Source organism: Rhea americana, unplaced genomic scaffold (genome assembly GCF_003343005.1).
Source record: "Rhea americana isolate MKP2758 unplaced genomic scaffold, rheAme1 scaffold_311, whole genome shotgun sequence".
NCBI classification, from domain to species: Eukaryota; Metazoa; Chordata; class Aves; order Rheiformes; family Rheidae; genus Rhea; species Rhea americana.
In genome coordinates, this window is record NW_028186437.1 from 478,136 (window position 1) to 496,245 (window position 18,110).

The 18,110-nt window shown below is 39.5% G+C and overlaps 1 protein-coding gene across 2 annotated transcripts in view; it reads left to right on the plus strand.

Moving 5' to 3' along the window:
• CA5A (carbonic anhydrase 5A) overlaps positions 1-17,359 on the plus strand; it is a 24,475-nt gene extending 7,116 nt beyond the window's left edge. The window contains exons 1-7 of one of the 2 annotated variants that reach the window (XM_085310141.1): positions 1,853-1,974; positions 3,113-3,310; positions 7,345-7,463; positions 8,688-8,783; positions 8,930-8,992; positions 10,795-10,950; positions 12,873-17,359. In XM_085310141.1, coding sequence (XP_085166267.1) covers positions 1,869-1,974; positions 3,113-3,310; positions 7,345-7,463; positions 8,688-8,783; positions 8,930-8,992; positions 10,795-10,950; positions 12,873-13,052 — 918 coding nt within the window. In that variant the 5' untranslated portion in view covers positions 1,853-1,868 and the 3' untranslated portion in view covers positions 13,053-17,359. Of the gene's footprint in view, positions 1-1,852; positions 1,975-3,112; positions 3,311-7,344; positions 7,464-8,687; positions 8,784-8,929; positions 8,993-10,794; positions 10,951-12,872 lie in introns of those variants that run through there. The other variant, XM_085310142.1, reaches the window with a different exon arrangement.
• The last annotated feature ends 751 nt before the right edge of the window (positions 17,360-18,110 follow it).

An 18,110-nucleotide genomic window follows, 5' to 3' on the forward strand; every position in this document is an offset into this window, starting at 1 on the left:
GTTCAAAGCAGGAAAGCAGGTTGGGAAAATTCCAAGATTTATTTTGAGATAGCTTTTAACATGCACAATAGAGTGATGTTTGTGTAGAAGGAAAGTTATGCTCCACAACATAAGCACTTTATACTAGAGTGTAGAGGATACATATATTATGTATCCTTCATATATTATGTTTTGTTGTCCTGGCCTCAAGGGGCATGAGACTCAATTGYGTTTAGAGAACAATGTCACAGAGGAATGGAATGTAAAGGAATGGGAAGCTTGTGTTATCAGTAGAAAAAAGTGGGGAAAAAAACCCGTATCTCCTGTTCATGCTCAATACCAAAAAACCCTGGGGCTGCAGAAGCCCTGCCAAGTACTCTTTGCTGCAGTTAAGAAGTTCTGGGTTGTCTTGCTGACTGGGACCAACTTGTTTGTAACTAGCTTCTGCAGCAGATACATCTGACCTGTGCTGAGTACTGTTGCGTAACCATGAGCAGTACGGTATTAAACTGTGATTAACCCTGACTGAATAAAGACCTCTAAGGGCAGCAAGTGTTTTAAACTTCATAAAGTATCTCTTTTCTTTTTAAGGTATAAGAAGTTATACATTGAGGATAGCAAGGTTGCCCATACTGAAAAACATCATGAGAGTCAAACCAAGAATTATGTTTACAATCAAATGCTACTGTATATATGCACTTAACAGAAGGCATATCTAAAAAAATATATAAAGTAAAACGTGACTTAATTCAGATTAAACAAATCCTGACACTTGCAAATTATCATATGCTGTTGGCCACTGTACGTCGCCAATGACCTGTTTTCTGAGCAGGTAGTCTCTCAAAGCAAATCACTTACTAGATTTGCACACCCTGTTACTCTCAACTCAGAGTACKCTATAAATGTTATACTGTGAATACAATGGAAACTTCTTACAAAATGTTGTAAACTAGAGCAAACAGTAAGTTCCCTCATGGTTGGCACAATTTGAGAGTCTATTGTTTTCTCTGTTTCATCAAAACATTCTCAATGCTATGTCAGATTTCTCATGAAAATTCAAAAGCACTGTCTGAGTAACAGGAATGAAGATCCCAAAGAGGTAATCAGATCAGCAAAAGAAGGATTTTGAGAAAGTAATCAAGAAATATGATTCAGAGCAGGTGATAAGATTAAGAAGCATTGAGGCTTAGTGTTTTCTTCCTGGCTGCCCAATGGCCTCAGYAGAAATGAGGATTTTTATTTTATCTCTGTGCCTTTGCAATCACCAGCAGTTTTCTACTGACGTCCCATTTTGCTTTGTGTTCCCTGCAGGTAGCTATAACGTAGAAGGGGTGCATCGAGGAATCAGGGGTTTAACCACAGTTTAATCTAGGCCTGCTCTGAGCAGTGGCTGCTCCATTGGCTCCTTTCACGGTCCCTTGGGTGGACCCATCACGGTGCCAGACCTCCTGCCTTTGGGACACGCGTGGACACGCAGAGCAGCTCTAACACTGGCTTCTGTGCGTGTGCCTTTGGGGCAGAGCCCCAGCCGTGCCAGGGCAACCTGYATCTCTGCCGGCGAGGGATCACCCCTTCCCCAGGAGCAAAACCAGCTAGATAACCTCAGACATGTAGGCGAGCTAGGAYTCTGGAGGGAAACGTGCGTTTTTGGTCTGAGCCAGGCACGGGCATCAGCCTGAGCGAGGGGAAGGGCTCGCCCACGCCCGCGCCGAGCTTCGGTCCCTTCTCTGACTCCGCCCGCAGGCAAAGCGCGCAGTGGAAGGCAGCGCCGGCGCCCGGGAGAGCGCGGCCGGGAGGCGGCGGCCCGGGCCGGAAGGGGCCGAGCCGGGCCGAGCCGAGCCGGGCCGGGGCGGTGGCAGCGGCAGCGGCGCTGGGCGGGTTCCTGCGCGATGCTGCTGCCGCTGCTGCGCCGGGCCTTGGCGGCGGCCGCCTGGCCGCGGGGGACGCGCCCGTGCAGCCTGGGCACCTGCTGCTCCTACCGCCTGCGAGACGCCCGTGAGTCCCGCCGCTGCCCGAGGGCACGGAGCCCCCCGCCCCGGCCCCGGCCCGCTGGCCCGAGCGCAGGGCAGCGCCCGGCTCCCCCCGCCGCCGCCGCGCCCCGTCCGCTCGGGCTGGGGCTCGGGGAGCGGGACAGCAGCCGYTGGCCAAAGCCCGGCTTGTCTCGGACAAGCCAGCTGCGGCGCCGCCGCCTCGAGCCTAAAGTTTGCCCTTCGGCGAGGAAGCTGGTGGGGGGGAGCTGGTTCTGTTCAGCTGCCGGAGTGAGCCCGTACAAGATCTAACCCTCTTTTCCCATGTGGAAAACAAGCGGTTGGTTTGAGACAGCTGTATCTGAGGGAGTAGCCCGTTACACGGTGCCTCAAGCCTCTGTATTTTGCATTCAGCAAACAGGAAGCTGCAAAACCTTTCGTCTGGGCTGCTGCTGTCAGGAGCCGCAGATAAGCGCTTCCTGGATCCGTGCAGATCTCTGTTCCATTTTTAAGCTGAGCACATCTCTGTGGAAACTGTATTCCTGCCTCTGCCCTTGTCCTGCAAGCTGCCCTTAACCTTGATCATTTAGGGTTTTCTTGCAGGCCTGAAGATCCTAGATCCACTCTGGATCCTGACCYTAGAAAGTGCTCTTGGTCAGTGTTGCTTTGGGAGCCTCGAAGACCTGCCCTTAGCAGTGGTGTAACCCCTAAATACAGAGGCATGTAGGCAAAAGACCGTGGCATCTTCAAGAGAATGTTTTTGCTCCAGAGTGGGAATAATCCTATGTCTGTTGTGTCCTGTGACATCAGCTGATGGTACTGGTGCATAAAGAAAGCTGAAGTGGTACAGCAAAGCCATGGCCAAAATGTGGCAAAAGCCRCATTAAAATCCATTGGCAAAAATAAGAAAATTTTCAGTCCAGGGGGCAGAATTTGTTTGAAGTGTTTTGCTGTTGCAGAAGGGTGTCAACACAGCTGTAAGCCAAATGACTAAACTTCCCTGTGTAGCTCTGAGTCACACAGCTGGAATGTATTATTTTCTTTAACTTCTGGTGCATCAGCTGGCTTGAATTAGCCTTCAAAGCCAAAGCAGCCTATTCTCTTGCCAAGAAGTAGTTTTAGGTTCTATATTGTGCATTAGAGCCTGACTCTTCTTTTTCTTCTAGTGCATCCGCTTTGGCAGAGTCCACTTTCGATTCCTGGAGGCACACGACAGTCTCCTATCAATATCCAATGGAGAGACAGCATTTATGACCCTTTTCTGAAGCCCCTGAAAATCAGCTATGACCCAGCCACGTGTCTGCACATCTGGAACAATGGGTATTCATTCCTGGTTGAATTTGATGATTCTACTGATAGATCAAGTAAGCAAAACTCAAAGATCTAACAAACATATGATTCTTGCTTAGAGTAGCAAACCTTGCATACTGTGAAATTTCAATAGCAAAACATGTTGAAAACAAATATTTTTGCTAAACAGAAATTTACAAATTTGAGAATTGTAATGCAAAAGGTCTACACAYGCCTTGTTTTTACTGTATATTTTTTACTGGGGTATTGAGTATAAATCCTCCACTGTAGGGTGACATTTATTCTTATCAAACAAGCATTAATGGTCTGCCTTTTGCTTAGCTCTTTATAATGTTACAGCTTTGTCTGAAAGAGTCAGTCTTCATTAGTATGTTTAATGTGTGTGTATATATAGCTACTTAACTTTAAATGTGATTCCATCATTGAGCATTAATAAAGTAATCTGGCACTTATCTCTTTTGAAATGTTAACAGATATTTTTAATGCATTTGAAATAATCAGCAGTAGAATGAACTTTCAATGGAAAAGTATACATRCTTATCTCAAGCTTTTGGAGATCTAAGTAATACTGAGCTGCTATCATAGGGAGCAGGTGTATGTGTTCCTGTTGCTTTCATATAAACAAAAGTCCATACATGCAAAACCCAGTTATGTATTCCAACAATTTGTTGTGACTAACTACTCTGACTGGAGCAGCTGTTTTCTGAAACGTTCTATAAACTCAAGTGATTTTCAAGTCAAGATACTGCTACCAAATTCAAAATTTCTTTTTCGCTGTTCCTTTTAAAGTCAAGTTTACCAAAGTATATTGCTGTTATGTATGAAGAGGTTTTTTAGCAAAGCTAGGTGAATGGGTAGTAATTGACCGGGAACACTGAGTAGCAGCATCTGATGCATGCCAGTTAGTCAGCTTGCTTTGGAGGAAAAAGTTGAAGGACCTTGGATGAGTTTGAATGTGTCTGGTTAGAGTCATATCTGTTTAAAATGRCTATCTGCTTACCATGAGAGATAGAAGAATTTAGAGGATTTCATAATGTTCTTGGGAAGTGTTTGGCGTGTGAAACAAATGTGTTATCTCCTCAATACCAGTGTTTTTGGTTGGTGTTTGGAAACAGGCTGAGAAAAACAGTACAACTAAGATGATAGYGGTGTAATGTATGGAGTTCTCAGGGTGTCATGTGAGGTTCTTTATTGTTTATAGCTGTTCCTCCAGTATACTAGTTTCTATCTAAGGAATATTTTAGTAACTGTTCATTTCAAGGCTTTAATATGTAATAGAGAACCAGGAGGTAGTGCCCTTTTATTTTCACGGTACAAAATGCAGTTTTATTCTTGAGGTGGTGTCAGAGGAGACAGAGAATTACTAACAAGTTCATCAGTGATTTTAACATATTAGCTTTAGACCTGTTCTGCTTTTAACATCTTTTTACTTTATACAGCCATACCTTGCTATCATTTGAGGATACGTTCCTGGGAAGTGTGATGGTTTGCAGTTCAATAGATAACAAAGTCATCTTTTGCTGCAAAAATTGATGTAATAGAAGTGGGGTGCATGCAAGAACTTAAGAAATATGCAGCATTTAAATACAGAGGGGCAGTATCTGTGATGTAGCAGCAAGCCTGAGATCATCAGAGTGCTGGCCTTTCAGAGACTGGCTATGCAGAACAAGTCACAGCTCTGAAGGAGCTCAGCTGCTTCATCTTTAAGACTGAATGCCTGACATAAAGATTTAGGCATGTGGATTCCTGTTGCTGCTCTCTGGATGGTCACCTTTCTATTGTCATCGTCTTCCTCAGATGAATTCAAGTCAATGAAAGGTGAAAGATGAAAAACAGGGTAGTGRTGACAGCTAGTGGAGAATGGCATTAAATGATCAGTGATAGAACTCCGAAATGATAGACAGAAGCAGCAAATCATGGGGTGTTGCTGTATAAACTGCCAGATTTCCAAGTGCCTTCCTCCTTCCTCCACTTTACTTTCTCTACTGTTGCTATATCTGATTTTTCTTTCTGCCAGCTTCTATCTAACCATAATAGAAATCCAGAGAAGAAAAGCTAATGAATAAACAAACAAAAAGAGGCAACGAAGTTGAAATAGAAGATGAAAAACACAAAATCAAGTGTGTGTCCAGGATAGCATGCAGAATTCCCGAGATGAGGCAAAACAAGACTTGGACAAAAGATGAAGGTGTAGTGCTCCTGTTGGGTGTTTGYTTTGAACAGAGCAGGAAGATGAAGAAGGAAGAGGGTGTGGGGAAGGTATGTAAAGTACATGGTCCTGTCTGTGTGCCTGAATGCCATGTGCCTCAAGGAAATGAGCCTAAAACGCAGCTAGGGCTAGAGTAAAGAGCTGCTGTGATTCTTTTACGAGTCTCTCTAAGCTTCCCTTTTGCTTTGAAATTGTCAACACTTAAATAATTGAGAGAAAGTGGAATGGAAAAATGCCTGGAAAGGAATTGTAAGTTCCTGTTTATTTCCTGTATTTTTCTAGTGTCCGCTCTAAGAACCTGATTTTCTACATATGTCTGCCTGTGCCTCGTGAGCAAACATTCAACTGAATGCAATTATTCACATGTATATAGTCACTTGTGGGTTTATATTTTTACATAATCAGGAATGGATGATATTAAGAGCACAGAAACCTTAATTCTGACTTTATAAGACTTGGCAGTGTGGTCTCCATCTTCTTCTCATTCCCCCAAATTATCTTTGTCTATCAGCATTTTATGATTGACTGTCAGTTTTGCATTTATGCCAAGAGCTGATCAGCAGTGGTTGAAATTAATTAAAATGCCAATCTGCATAGCTTGTTTTATCTTACTTTTTCATCAGAAGCAGGCATATTGGAACAAACTTAGAATTTCAAATCTGTGGGCATTTGAAAAAAAAAAATCTAAGCTCATAAAGCTCCTAATGCCTCTTGTTTTCTCCTTAGCATTAAAGTGATTAACTTCTTTTCAGAAGTAGTGTTGGGATTATATGCTTTCTGCAATCATTTGCTGTAAAATTTAAGCATGAGTTACAGTTAAGTCAGCAAATCAATCTCAACAGCTACATATTTGTTAGCCCTTTGGAAGTAATCACARTCTGTAATTGAGCTGATGCTATGATGTAGTGGTTAGCAAGAGGACTTTGTATAATATGTCTGGTTCATTCTAGGGGAAATGAGTAAAAACCGGCAGTGTACGGAAAACCAGGCATGAATGGTTTCATTAGCATTGTTTACAAAATGATGAGAGGCCTTTTGAAAACAGGAGAGCAAAACCTTGGGAATATTTACCCATGCTTATGGATAAGCTGTACATCAATGCTTCTAGAAACTTGGAATTTTACCCATGGACAGATTGTATTTTTAGATGCTGTGTGGTATGTAGCTTGCACATTTCACAAAAGGCATAATATTAGCCTATTTTTAGGTATGTAGGAGATCTTTCAACACTGATTATGTAGTCTGAAAGCTGTGTTGCAGTGCGTTACGGTTCTTGCAGATTAGTACTTCTGRACTTCTTTAAATTTTCAAAAAAGAGAATTGAATGTTTGACACTATATACTGATTCTACTGGCAAAATCAGTTAAAACTTGGATACTAAAGATTTGTATTGTCACTGGAAAAACGTCAGTATTTCTCATAGATATTGAGGTTTCACTGGGATGTTATTTAATAGATGTATCCATTGCTTTGTCTTTGTCGAGGCACATGTTTTCTGTGGTAAGACAGTTCTCAAATCCCTGTTCCAGGAAAAGAATGTAGAATGTATGTGTTATCAGCATGATTCTGCCAAACTCCATGTGAATTGGGAAAAATTTTATTCCATTTAGGGAAAACTGATAAGGAGGCTAAGCTTATTGTCCCCAATTTGGTATAGTGAAGTTAGACTTCAGGGAATCAGTGTTGTGTTTGCCTTGAACAATTTTGTCATAATAAAGTGAGTTGTAAAATTATCCGAGGGGTAGGGGACTGTTGCAGTAAGACAGTTCTGGCTGATTTTCTTGGACCAGTTAATTTGAAGAGGGATCTTACTGTGTTGTCTTTCTGCACATTTCAAAACTGTATTAATTAATGTGCGTGTCTTGTTTTGTTTTTTAGCGATCATGGGAGGTCCTTTGGAAAACCCATATAGGCTGAAGCAGTTCCACTTCCACTGGGGAGCCATAAATGAGTGGGGTTCAGAACACACGGTTGACAGTAAAGTTTATCCAGCAGAGGTATGAGGAAAAATGCTGAACAGTGCAGTTACTTGCATGGGCTGGACACTGTTTCAGACTGTCTGTAACTATARTGCTTGTTAGAAAGCACAGAATTTGTTTAACTTGAACTGCAGCTTACTAAGGATCAGACCTGCTAAGTGCCACAGCTCTTCTACTTCCATATTAGTAAGTTCATATCCACTGTACTTTCTGGAGAACTTGGTCTTAAGTTGAATATTGGCCATGTGACTGAAACTTTCATTGGTTTTCTTCTCTGAATTCTCATGGTGATAGCTGCTAGATGAGCCTAAGGCAGGCAGCAAAATATCATTAGTATTCCAACTCTGTCTGGATGGAATAGCACAACTGCAGCTTTAAAGGAGAAAAGGGTGAGAGAAACAAAGAGAGGTTTCAGACAGGCAGTTGTTTTCCCTAGTTTAAAGAGCTTTCAGATCTTTGCTGATGTAGTGCTGATCAGACAGACAGCAAATGCTGAGGTAAAATGCACAAGCTCAGRTCTCAGTTGAAAAGATTTGTAACTGCTCTACCTTTGAGATGCAGTAAGCTAAGTGTTCATAAGAGATGTAGGATCTGTTTTCTTGGGAGTATGGTGGATGCACTGCATCTCAGCCACTGTCTTTGGTGCACCTCCAGTCCTTACTGCTTTAAAAGGACCTTGTCTACTATTACCAAACACTTGGAAATTAAGAAAACACATACTAAATGCTGTTTTCAATATATTTATTAACAGTAAAACTATAAGACTAAGTTTTGGAACTGATACTGGTTTTCTATTTAGTGCACAAAACCTGACGTGAGAACGTTTGTGTTGGACATGTAACAGTGCAAAGGAGGCTTGTGTTATGTTCAGGAGAAAGTGCCTTAGCAGAATAGCATAGTCTGTTCTTTCTGTTATGATAGATGGAAGTTTTCCTCATTTTCAATTACGTTAAACTATTTTTTCTGCCTTTAACAGACATCCCTGTCATCTGTTTCTCACAAAAAAAGTCCCTTTCATTTGTGTGAAACGGTTTTGGGGCTATTGCTTTAAAAAAAGGTGGGGGGAGGAGGACTATTACCTTCCAATAACCTTTTTGTCTTCTGTGATTGCTGAGGTAGTTCACTTTTGCATCTCTCAAATTGCCAAGGACTGAATGTAGCAAAGATCAAAATAGGGCAGGTTTCTTGGTATCGTTGCTCTGCTCTGTGTATGTGTTGATTTCTCGTTTGTTTATATTTCAGCTGCATTTAGTACACTGGAATGCTGTTGTGTACCCAACTTTTGAAGAAGCTGTAATGGAAGGTGATGGCTTGGCTGTTATTGGAGTATTTTTAAAGGTAATTTTGTATAAAAGCTGTAATGATGCCTTTTTAGTGTCTTTATTTGTAAAACAAATACAGTCCAAAATAGTTTTAGGCTTTTTTTTCATGTCAAAAACACTGATTAAGGTAGATGCTTAACATTTCCTATATGTGTCCTGTAGCTAGGAGAACATCATGAAGGACTGCAGACGTTGGTAGATGCCTTGCCAGCAGTTAAACACAAGGTAATTATTTTTAAATGTCCCACTGGTTATCGCTCAGGATAGCTAGCATAGTCATTCAACCTAAGCAAAACACTAATGAACATTTTCTTTTCACTAGCATTGATAATCATAGACTGGCTGATATGTAGGGAGAATTGTTAGATTATAATTAAGGAAAAAATATAATTTTTGAGGAGGAGATCGTATACTTTAAGCTTTCCAAACTCCTTGGTTTAAGAAATGATGCTCTTAATATCGTGTATCCATAGAAGGGCATGATACGTGTTTAGTATTGCCCTTGCTGAAGCGGGCCCTTCTGCTTTCACGAAGGCAGATGCCACTGGATTTCTTTTTTTCCATCCTGCTTTCTAGAAGGAACTTACGGTGCTGTGGAAAGTTTATTTCTTTTGGAATTAAGACTCTATAATCTTTAGTTTTGGAAGGAGGAAATTACTGTTGCTTGTTTATAAACACTGAAGTTTCTTCTAAGGAAATGCAACTATTTCTTCATAGTTGAATTCTGAATATTCTGCCTTCTGCCAGGAGGGGGACCACTCTGCCTCTGAGAGAACTCAGAAGCAGCTCATGCTCCTCCAGGTGCTGGTGCTTTGAACGTACCTACAAGACACATCTAGAAGTTTGTTGGCTTGTATGTTCATTTGAAGTCACTGTGCCTTTATCACAGTGAGAATTACTTTTATCCAAACAAAACAAATATTTATGGCAATACAGTGAAAACTTCCAGTTAAATGTCAAACAAGTCTGTTCACTGCCAAAAGAGACCTACACAAATCTGTAAATCTACATCCATTATGAGAATACATAAAGTTTTACAGCATCTGAATTTGAATTAAACTAAGGTCGGTCTTTCAGAAACAAAATTTCTAACATCAGGCTCATAAAACTGCGTATGTGCTGCCCTGAAAGGGGCTGATGAATTCCAAAGGGTGTCCGTTGCCTAACAACTCTATCAGCACTTGATTTAAAACTTTTGAACACCGTTGATGCCTTGTCAGCACTATCACTGACTTAAGCACCAGACCTGAGGAATGCTTTCCTGGCTTGAGGAAGGAGGAATGGGAAAATAATGTCTGCTCTGATGTTCTCACACCTTCTTCTCACATCCCAAAGGGACRCATGTTGGGTGTCTCTTGTTCAACCCTCTATTTAAGGGAAAATGGGATATTCCTTTCCAGCACCCTCAATATATCCTGGAGGCACGCTAGATATACAATGTTTGTGTAGGAAATAAAAGTTTCCAAAGCTTTTACATGCTGACTGGTATCTCAGTTGAAAGATGCAAGTTCTGGTGACATGAATATTTGGTGCAACTTGAATAAAATTTTAGTTATCTTTTCTCTCCCCACTACCTAAAATCATTTGGATAAAAATAAAAGCACTATCATTTGAGATATTTTGAGTACACATGGCAGAACTACTTGAACTTGTTCCACCATTCAGCCTTTTTTTTTTTTTTTTTTTTCAGTTTGCTTCTAGCTCTCACACAGATACGGTCTGTTAGTCCTTCACATACTTTTCTTCTTCATTCGGTTCCTAATAGTTTGTAGGAAAAATAGAATACTTTAATCTATTCACTGGCTGCCTCTGATGCTTTAAACCCAGTTTAACAATTTTATAACAACTTTATGGGGTTTTAAGTTATTCTTACGTAGCTCATTGTTAATATTCACAACATTTAATTTTGCATATGCATACATAATGTTCAATATTTAATCTCATTGTTAACATCTTTTTAAATCTTCTGTGATCCCCCCCCCGAAATTACAAATTGAAAAAAATAAATTCTTTTTGTGGGCTTTTAGGACACAGTTATTGAGTTTGATGTCTTTGACCCCTCCTGTTTGATACCTTCATGCCCTGACTATTGGACCTATGCAGGCTCTTTGACTACTCCTCCACTTACAGAATCAGTCACGTGGATTATTAAGAAGAAACCAATAGAGGTTGATGAGAATCAGGTAAATTTTGTCCAAACATTTCATTTTATACCATACTAGCTTGCCTACTCCTGGAGAGGGAAAGTGAAGATGCACTGAAGAAGTTGTAACCAGGACTGGTAATTCTCTGTGAAAACAATGATAGGTGGCTGCTTCGCACCTGGTGTCTGTTTGGAGAAGTACATTGACCTTTGCAATTAATATAGAGACCTCTGCAGTAAGGAGTATAAGGTGCTTCTCTGGCTCCCTGAATATTTTCATTCTGATTTCTGACAATATTTTGTGCTGGATGCTCCCTGAAAACTTCTAACACTGTTTGTTAGAACACTGCATGATTTTACTCTCCTTAACAGGATCCAGTCCTTTTTAGTAAGGAGGGAGAAGAACGGGTAGGTTTTATGAAATTCTCAGCTGCACTGACTTTTTATGTGTATTCCTGAGAGCTACATGCATTTGCACAGGAGTCTTGCAGTAACTGTAAGGGCCTATCCGCTGTTCTTCCCTTGGGGCCAGCTCTGAAGGTGTAGAAGGGAGAGAGTCTACAAGACCTTCACATTCCTTTCTGATAACCAAGGATAGAGTGAACTCCAGTAGATTTTCTCCTTTGCTTTTATAGTTGTGTTTACACTGGAGTTGGCTGTATTGTCCTTGAATTTCCTTTTCTATTTCCATTTGAAAAGCATAGACAGACAAAGGTTTCTGCAAGTGCTGATGTCCCAGAATTTAGCCCAGGCAGAGGAGTTTTTGGTTGGTAGTCTTTTCTGACACTAGCCCTGTCTTGTAACCATGAGCCCTCTACTGCTCTTATTGTACAACAGGCAGTCCTAAAATTATGATATTATTCCTTTGTATATTACAGGTGTAGGAACAAGTAGAAATGGTCAGAAAAGGGACAGATTGAAGTTGTATTACAACTGCGTTTTGAGGGTGTTTTCAGGAATTTTTTTGTGTATTCAAAGGAGTCATAAAAATTGAGAAGCATTACAGCATAGACTAAATCCTGGTGATTGTTGCAAATCAAGGAAAAATGTACTATGGTCCAATYTGCCAGTTTTTCATACTTGAAGAAACTCTGAAGCGAGTTTATCTGTGCCATGTCTGTGTTTTTTTGAGGCTTTGGTTAATAAAGTGCGAGTCCAATGATGTGAGGTGAAATACTGTGGGTTTTTTGTTTTTTTTTTTAATCTTCTGCAAGGAACTAGTGTCCATCTGTATTCAAGCTCCAAATTAACATTTGCCATGAAGAATAGGCATGTATATGATCTTAACCTTTAGTTTTACCTAAAGGAACAGGACTGAAAGAATAGAAAACTGTAGGAGAACGAGGAAGAGAACTGAATGTGTACTGTATAATTTTTCTTCTCTGATCAAACTTTTTCTTTTCTCTTGGCTCTTCTTCATTCTCATTCTCTTATGGCACGGAAAGGCTTATTTTACATAATATTGTAATGCTCTTGTGAATGTTAAAAATCTGATCTGGTGCACATTTAATCCTCAGTTACGAACTTCTGAGAGCAACAACTACATAACTACCTAGATTATTACTTGCTGAGATTCCCTCTTTTCTGGAGACCAGCATATGCCAATAGAGCTCCAGGAAGGGTGTAAATTAAGAAGTTCAGACAGATTTATTTAAAGATGGCATATGTTCCAGTGTTTGAATGGGAATCAGTTCGTTCTCAGAACTGACATATTCAAGATCTAATTTGCCTGAAGATGGCAGATGATTGACAACTCTTCTTCTGCATTGATAGGAATGGTGGCATAATCTTCATCAGCAAGGTACGAAGAAATGCCAGAAGTTCATGCTAAGATTTCTCAGAATGGGAATGTAATATTATATCTGATAATCTGTTTCTAAGCATGAATGATTGTGTTTGATCATTTACTCCAATAATTCTCCTGTTAGTAAAGTCACAAAACTGGCCGTTTCTCATTCTCAGCTGGAGGCATTTCGGATGCTGCTCTTCACTTCAGATGGTGAAGAGGAAAAGAGAATGGTAGACAACTTTCGCCCTCTTCAGCCATTAATGAATCGAACCGTCCGTTCATCCTTCCAAAATATGCATCTCTTGAATATTGAAGCACAGTCCAAGGACCATGCTCAGCAGATTGGGCCGTAGGTGACCCATGAAATGTCGGTCCAGATTGTGATACTTGGATATAAATGATATTTCTTTTATTACTGTTTTTCCTTTTTTTGCAGTGTGTATATGCCCTACAGCTTCACAGTCAGCCATTTTCAGTTCTACTAAGTACCGTTGAGAAGGAGTGAATATTAACTCTTAACAACTTTACTTGTTTCAAAACACAGTTTAATAAATGTTAGTATGTGCCAGGAATTATTTTGAAAGTTAAAGGAAAAATAAGGGGAGGAGATCTTATTCCCTCTCTTTTGTCTAAATTGTTATATGTCTCTTCAAACACTCTCAGTGGCTTGAGGGAGTTAATAATCGCAACTGAAAACAAGTAGAAGCGTGAAGCAGTCAAGAGTCTGTTAACACTGATGGCTGATGAGGTTCATTGCAGTTGTTTCAGTGGCTTGGAAGGAGAGTTATCATCACATTATTTAGAAAAAAAAGACTTTTTATCCTCTTTCTTTTTTATTTAAAAGGAAAAAAGCATACAACTTGGTGCTTAGCATGATGAGGAGAATGAAGAATTTGATTTATGGAATCTAGACCTTTTCCATCACGTTCACTGCATGATCGCTATTTGGCATGGATAGAGCCACAGAATGTCCACTATATCTATACAGAAGCCRGAAGATGTTTTCCAAAACTCAGCAACAAATTTAGAACCTTTTAACAGAGAAAAATAGAAGCTGTCAAAATTAATAATATGCCAGGAAAAGAGAACAGGAGAAAAGAACCACCAGTATCTCAAGACTGTCCAAGAGCAATACATTTGACAAAATGTCTGGTTGATCCCAGGAAACTGATTATATCAGTGGAAAACAAAATTAGCTGAGCCCCAGGATGGGCCAGTGGGGTGTGAGGGAAGCAGATTTCTGAAACCTAATCCAGTGCTAGGAAAGTGAGGACAAAACACAATATTCAGCTACTCTAGATATTTTTTGGCAGCTCTCAGAGCACTAATATGCTCTTTTCAGTGTTTTGCCTAAAGTTGTACTTTTCTTAAGAGAGTTACCTAGCTTAATGACAACTGGGGATCAGACCCTTTTACAGAACCTTATGGAAATGAAGTTAAGTGGTGCTGGAATCTTATTTGGGGACCAGACAAAATTGCCCTTTAAGTTGCCAGTTACAGAGTTATGGTCCAGCTGGCCCAAGCTTTATCTACCTCTGAAGCATACTGCTAGCAATGATTTTCTCTAGAGCATGTTTCTTGTTGCCTTTATATGCTTTCTTGTATTTAACAGTGCATTAATGGTGCATTAAATTCATGTACAAAAACACGATCAAATTTTTTGATGAGGAACAGGTCTGTCTGTGAATTGATGACATGATCTTGACTGATTGTATTTAAGGATCTTTTTGAGGGACAGTTGTTAATTGGGCTACTTCAGCCAGTAAGCAAAGTCACTGCTTGCTGGTGTCATTTAGCACAAGAGATCCTAGGACACTAGCTTGTCAATGCTAAATTCAGAACTCTGAGATTACTACTTTTTTTTTGTTTTGTTTTGTTTTTATGTTGAAATATTCAGTTTAAAATCACTTTATGACCTTTTAGAGTGACCCCAACTATTTCAAGGCTTTGCAATGTTCTTTAGCTGCTTGAAGGGTAACATAAGGGCAAAGGGTAACTGAGGGCATCATAGTAGTGCAAGTCTGCAGAATCATATCAGTGCCAGTTTTACCGGAGAATGACAGATTCTAAAATAATTCTGGAAGGGAGATTTACAGACCTGGCAATAAGAAAAGCATTCCTTGCTTTCTGCTTGATCGTGCTTGTTCTAGAGTCATTTTAAGCTTGAAGTTTCTTTTCAGTACTGTTCTTACAAACACTTTTCTGAGAATGACCCTGCATAAAGATGGCAGCAATTCAGAACTGGTTGATTTGTAGGTATCTTGTATACCTTTGAGAGTTTTTCCTATTTAGGAAAACTCTCAGTTTTCCTAATTAGCAGTTAGGAAATTATGTGATGGAAAGTCATCTTAATGTTGCCTTTACATTTAAAAGTACAAGTGACTCAGCAGCACTAAGCTAGCTATAGGTTGCCTGCATCAACCAAAATATTTGAAACTGCTCCATTATAAAACCTCAGGTGGGTATGGAGAAGAAAGCTGTGACATAGTCTCCATTACATCGGTGAGGAGCCATCTCACTAGTGGCTTTATTAGTGGAGGAAAACCATTTGGAGTAAAGAGGGAACAACCTAGTTTAATTTGTCTCAGTTTGAATTACCAACTATAAATACACATGAACTTTTAACGTGCTTAAAGCTGCAARTTAAGCCAGCATCTCTAAATTAATACAGAATAGAAAGGCACTTTTTTATTGAGGTTATTAGTTTAAGGTCTTAAAAGCAAGCAAACCATCCCTATCATAAGTGAAAGGGGTCTTTAAATAAACTTCATACTGCAACTCAAAAGTATTTTAAATGCCTTGGTAATTTTCATAAAGTTTTTGTGCAGCTCTGATTTGCAAAGCTTGTTTCACTAGTTGATAAAGCTTTCTTGGCATATGCAAATGCAAAATATACATTTTGTTCTTAGGGAGCTACTGTGGTATAAATATTTAATCTTCAGGTGTTTCATAGTGCTGTAGTATACTTGTATCCAGCTGAATTCCCGTTGATTAGATTTGTTCTACTGAAGATTTTTTTTCCCTAATTCTGTAGGTCTCTTTCAGTGTGCTCACTACCGTGTAGGAGTCACAATGATGTTGAATATTTTATCTCCAGTAATCTAATTAAGATGTAAAATTCTCATATAGATTTAATTATTTTGTTAAGGTATCATTATGGAATTTTTACTAGAGAAAAGCTGAATTATCCAGGCATAGAGTTAATAAGCTGTAATTTCTGTGTATATGTTTATATAAAATCATATCTAAATATACAGACACATAAAATCAGTAAGTTTTCAGCAATGAATTTAAAATATCTCAAAACAGGGTCAGCATTAAACTTTTAACTCTATTAAGAAAATAAGCTTTACGGGGATTTTCTGTTACAGTTATTTTGCTCCTATCTGAGACAGTGTTGTATTTACATATCAGTGTTCTAGGAGCTCTGCTTCAGGTAGACTGTGTCTCAGTTGCAGGGCAGATTGTCATATGTTGAAATTAGCAGACTGGAAATGAGTAGAAAGTTTATTTTTACTTTCATGTTACAGTGACTACATTGGCCTTACAAAGGTTAACTTCAAGGAAGATAATTCTGCGTGCATACGTGTGTCCACAAAATAGGCGGTGGGCACAATTCTTTTGTTTTATTTTTCAGCCTTCTTCATGCAGGGGGAACAAAACCTATGACTCTGGTTGCTGGACTTTAGCTAATATTTGTAATTTTTTGCACAGTTGAGTTGATTTGCAGATGTCTGCATAGGAATCTTTTGACTTTTAGATTGTACAGTGTAGGAGGGTCAAAGCACGCGGTTGTATTTGCACTTGCATTGTAATCACTTTTGTCACTTAATTCTCTACTGGGAGGCATTCCTGTGGCAGTAAGTACCATGGGCTGAAGGCTGTGGTGGGATTCATTCTGAGGAGGGTAAGCTGAAATGAGAGTAAGCAGCATCCATGTTAGTCCARCTTGTTTTCGGTAACAGAAATTTCCAAAACAGGAGTCTTCCTGTCAAATACCACTCTGACAGAAATTTCATTCTCAGTGCCTTTATAGTTGGAATGACTTTTTTTGGCGCTGGATGTTTGGTTCGTATTCTTGCATTCCAGAGCTTTCACACAAGCGCAGTTCAGGTGTTCACCATATCTGCCTGACTTGCCTTTTGCTGTCTTCTGTTGTAGATGGCTTGCACTTGTATTTTTACCTTAAGTCTGACAGGAGTGTATCCTTTTGACTTTGAAAGCTGTAGTTATGGAGACCATTTTGATCTAAAAAATCTCCTGGTTACTGGAGTACTGGAATTCCACATGACTGGCTAGTGAGGAAGAGTCCCTTATTCTGCTCAACTTCATAGGCAATGGTATTTGCTTTCAAATTTGAATGCTTTCCTTTTCAGAGTCGTAACTTATGATTCTTAATGTATCTTTGTTGTTTTTCATTGTATGCCTAGTTTTCCTGGCAGTTATTACATTGCATATTTTAATGTATATTATCTTCCTAATCATAATTTACTGACATAATTGTTTTTATGGACAGCATATGTAAGGGGGAATGCCTTTTTTTCTGCTAGGAAACACTTTTTTTCTGAGTTTGTACTTGATGTCAAGAAACTTYTAGCTGCTGTATTTTTAAAATGTTAACTTAGTGTGCAGAAACACAATAAAGAAGCAGAGAAACCTGTGTCTGTATCTCATTGTGTAATTAAGCTCTCCAAGTTAAAAAGTAGCTTTTCTGTCAAGAACATAATACAGTTCCTCCCTCAAAATGAACCAGTTCATTATGAGCAGAGTCTAATCAGATGTCAAACATTCTGTGATGCTTAAAAGCTGTGAAAGACTCTGCTGAACTGTATTGTATTTGGAGCGAATGAACAATGACCTCTGTGTTGCAGCACTGCTAGCGACAGGATATCTAGTTATTCGTTACGTTCAGCTAGATGCAACGTGCTGGCTAAAGTGTAGGACTGCAAATTTTGAGGATCTTTGCTAAATAACTTCATTTGATAAACTCAATGTAATGAAACTGTCAGATGAGCTCTTTTTTGCATAGTGTAATTGGTCCTGAGAAAACTGAGCAAACTAATGTGTGGTGTAACTTGCACTTGAGTTTCACATTTAGTGGTTCTGCAGTGCTTTTGTTGTTCTTATGGCTACAAGAATCTTACCAAATTACCTTAAAAAGCTTTGAATAAAATAAGAAATTACTTTTACCAATAAAAAATTGGCTACAGATGAAACGAATTCTGCTGTTCTGTCTCGCTGCTAGCCACAATTAAGGTCTAGAGATCATGCAGTTATGGTATGCTAAACTGAATTTGTTCAAACAGGTTTCTGCTTCTTTTGATGGAAAAGTAGGAGATTATATTCCTGGTTAAGGAATTCCTCCATAAAAATAATTGTTTGCTCTGCTTTTGTATAAGGCCTTCCAAATT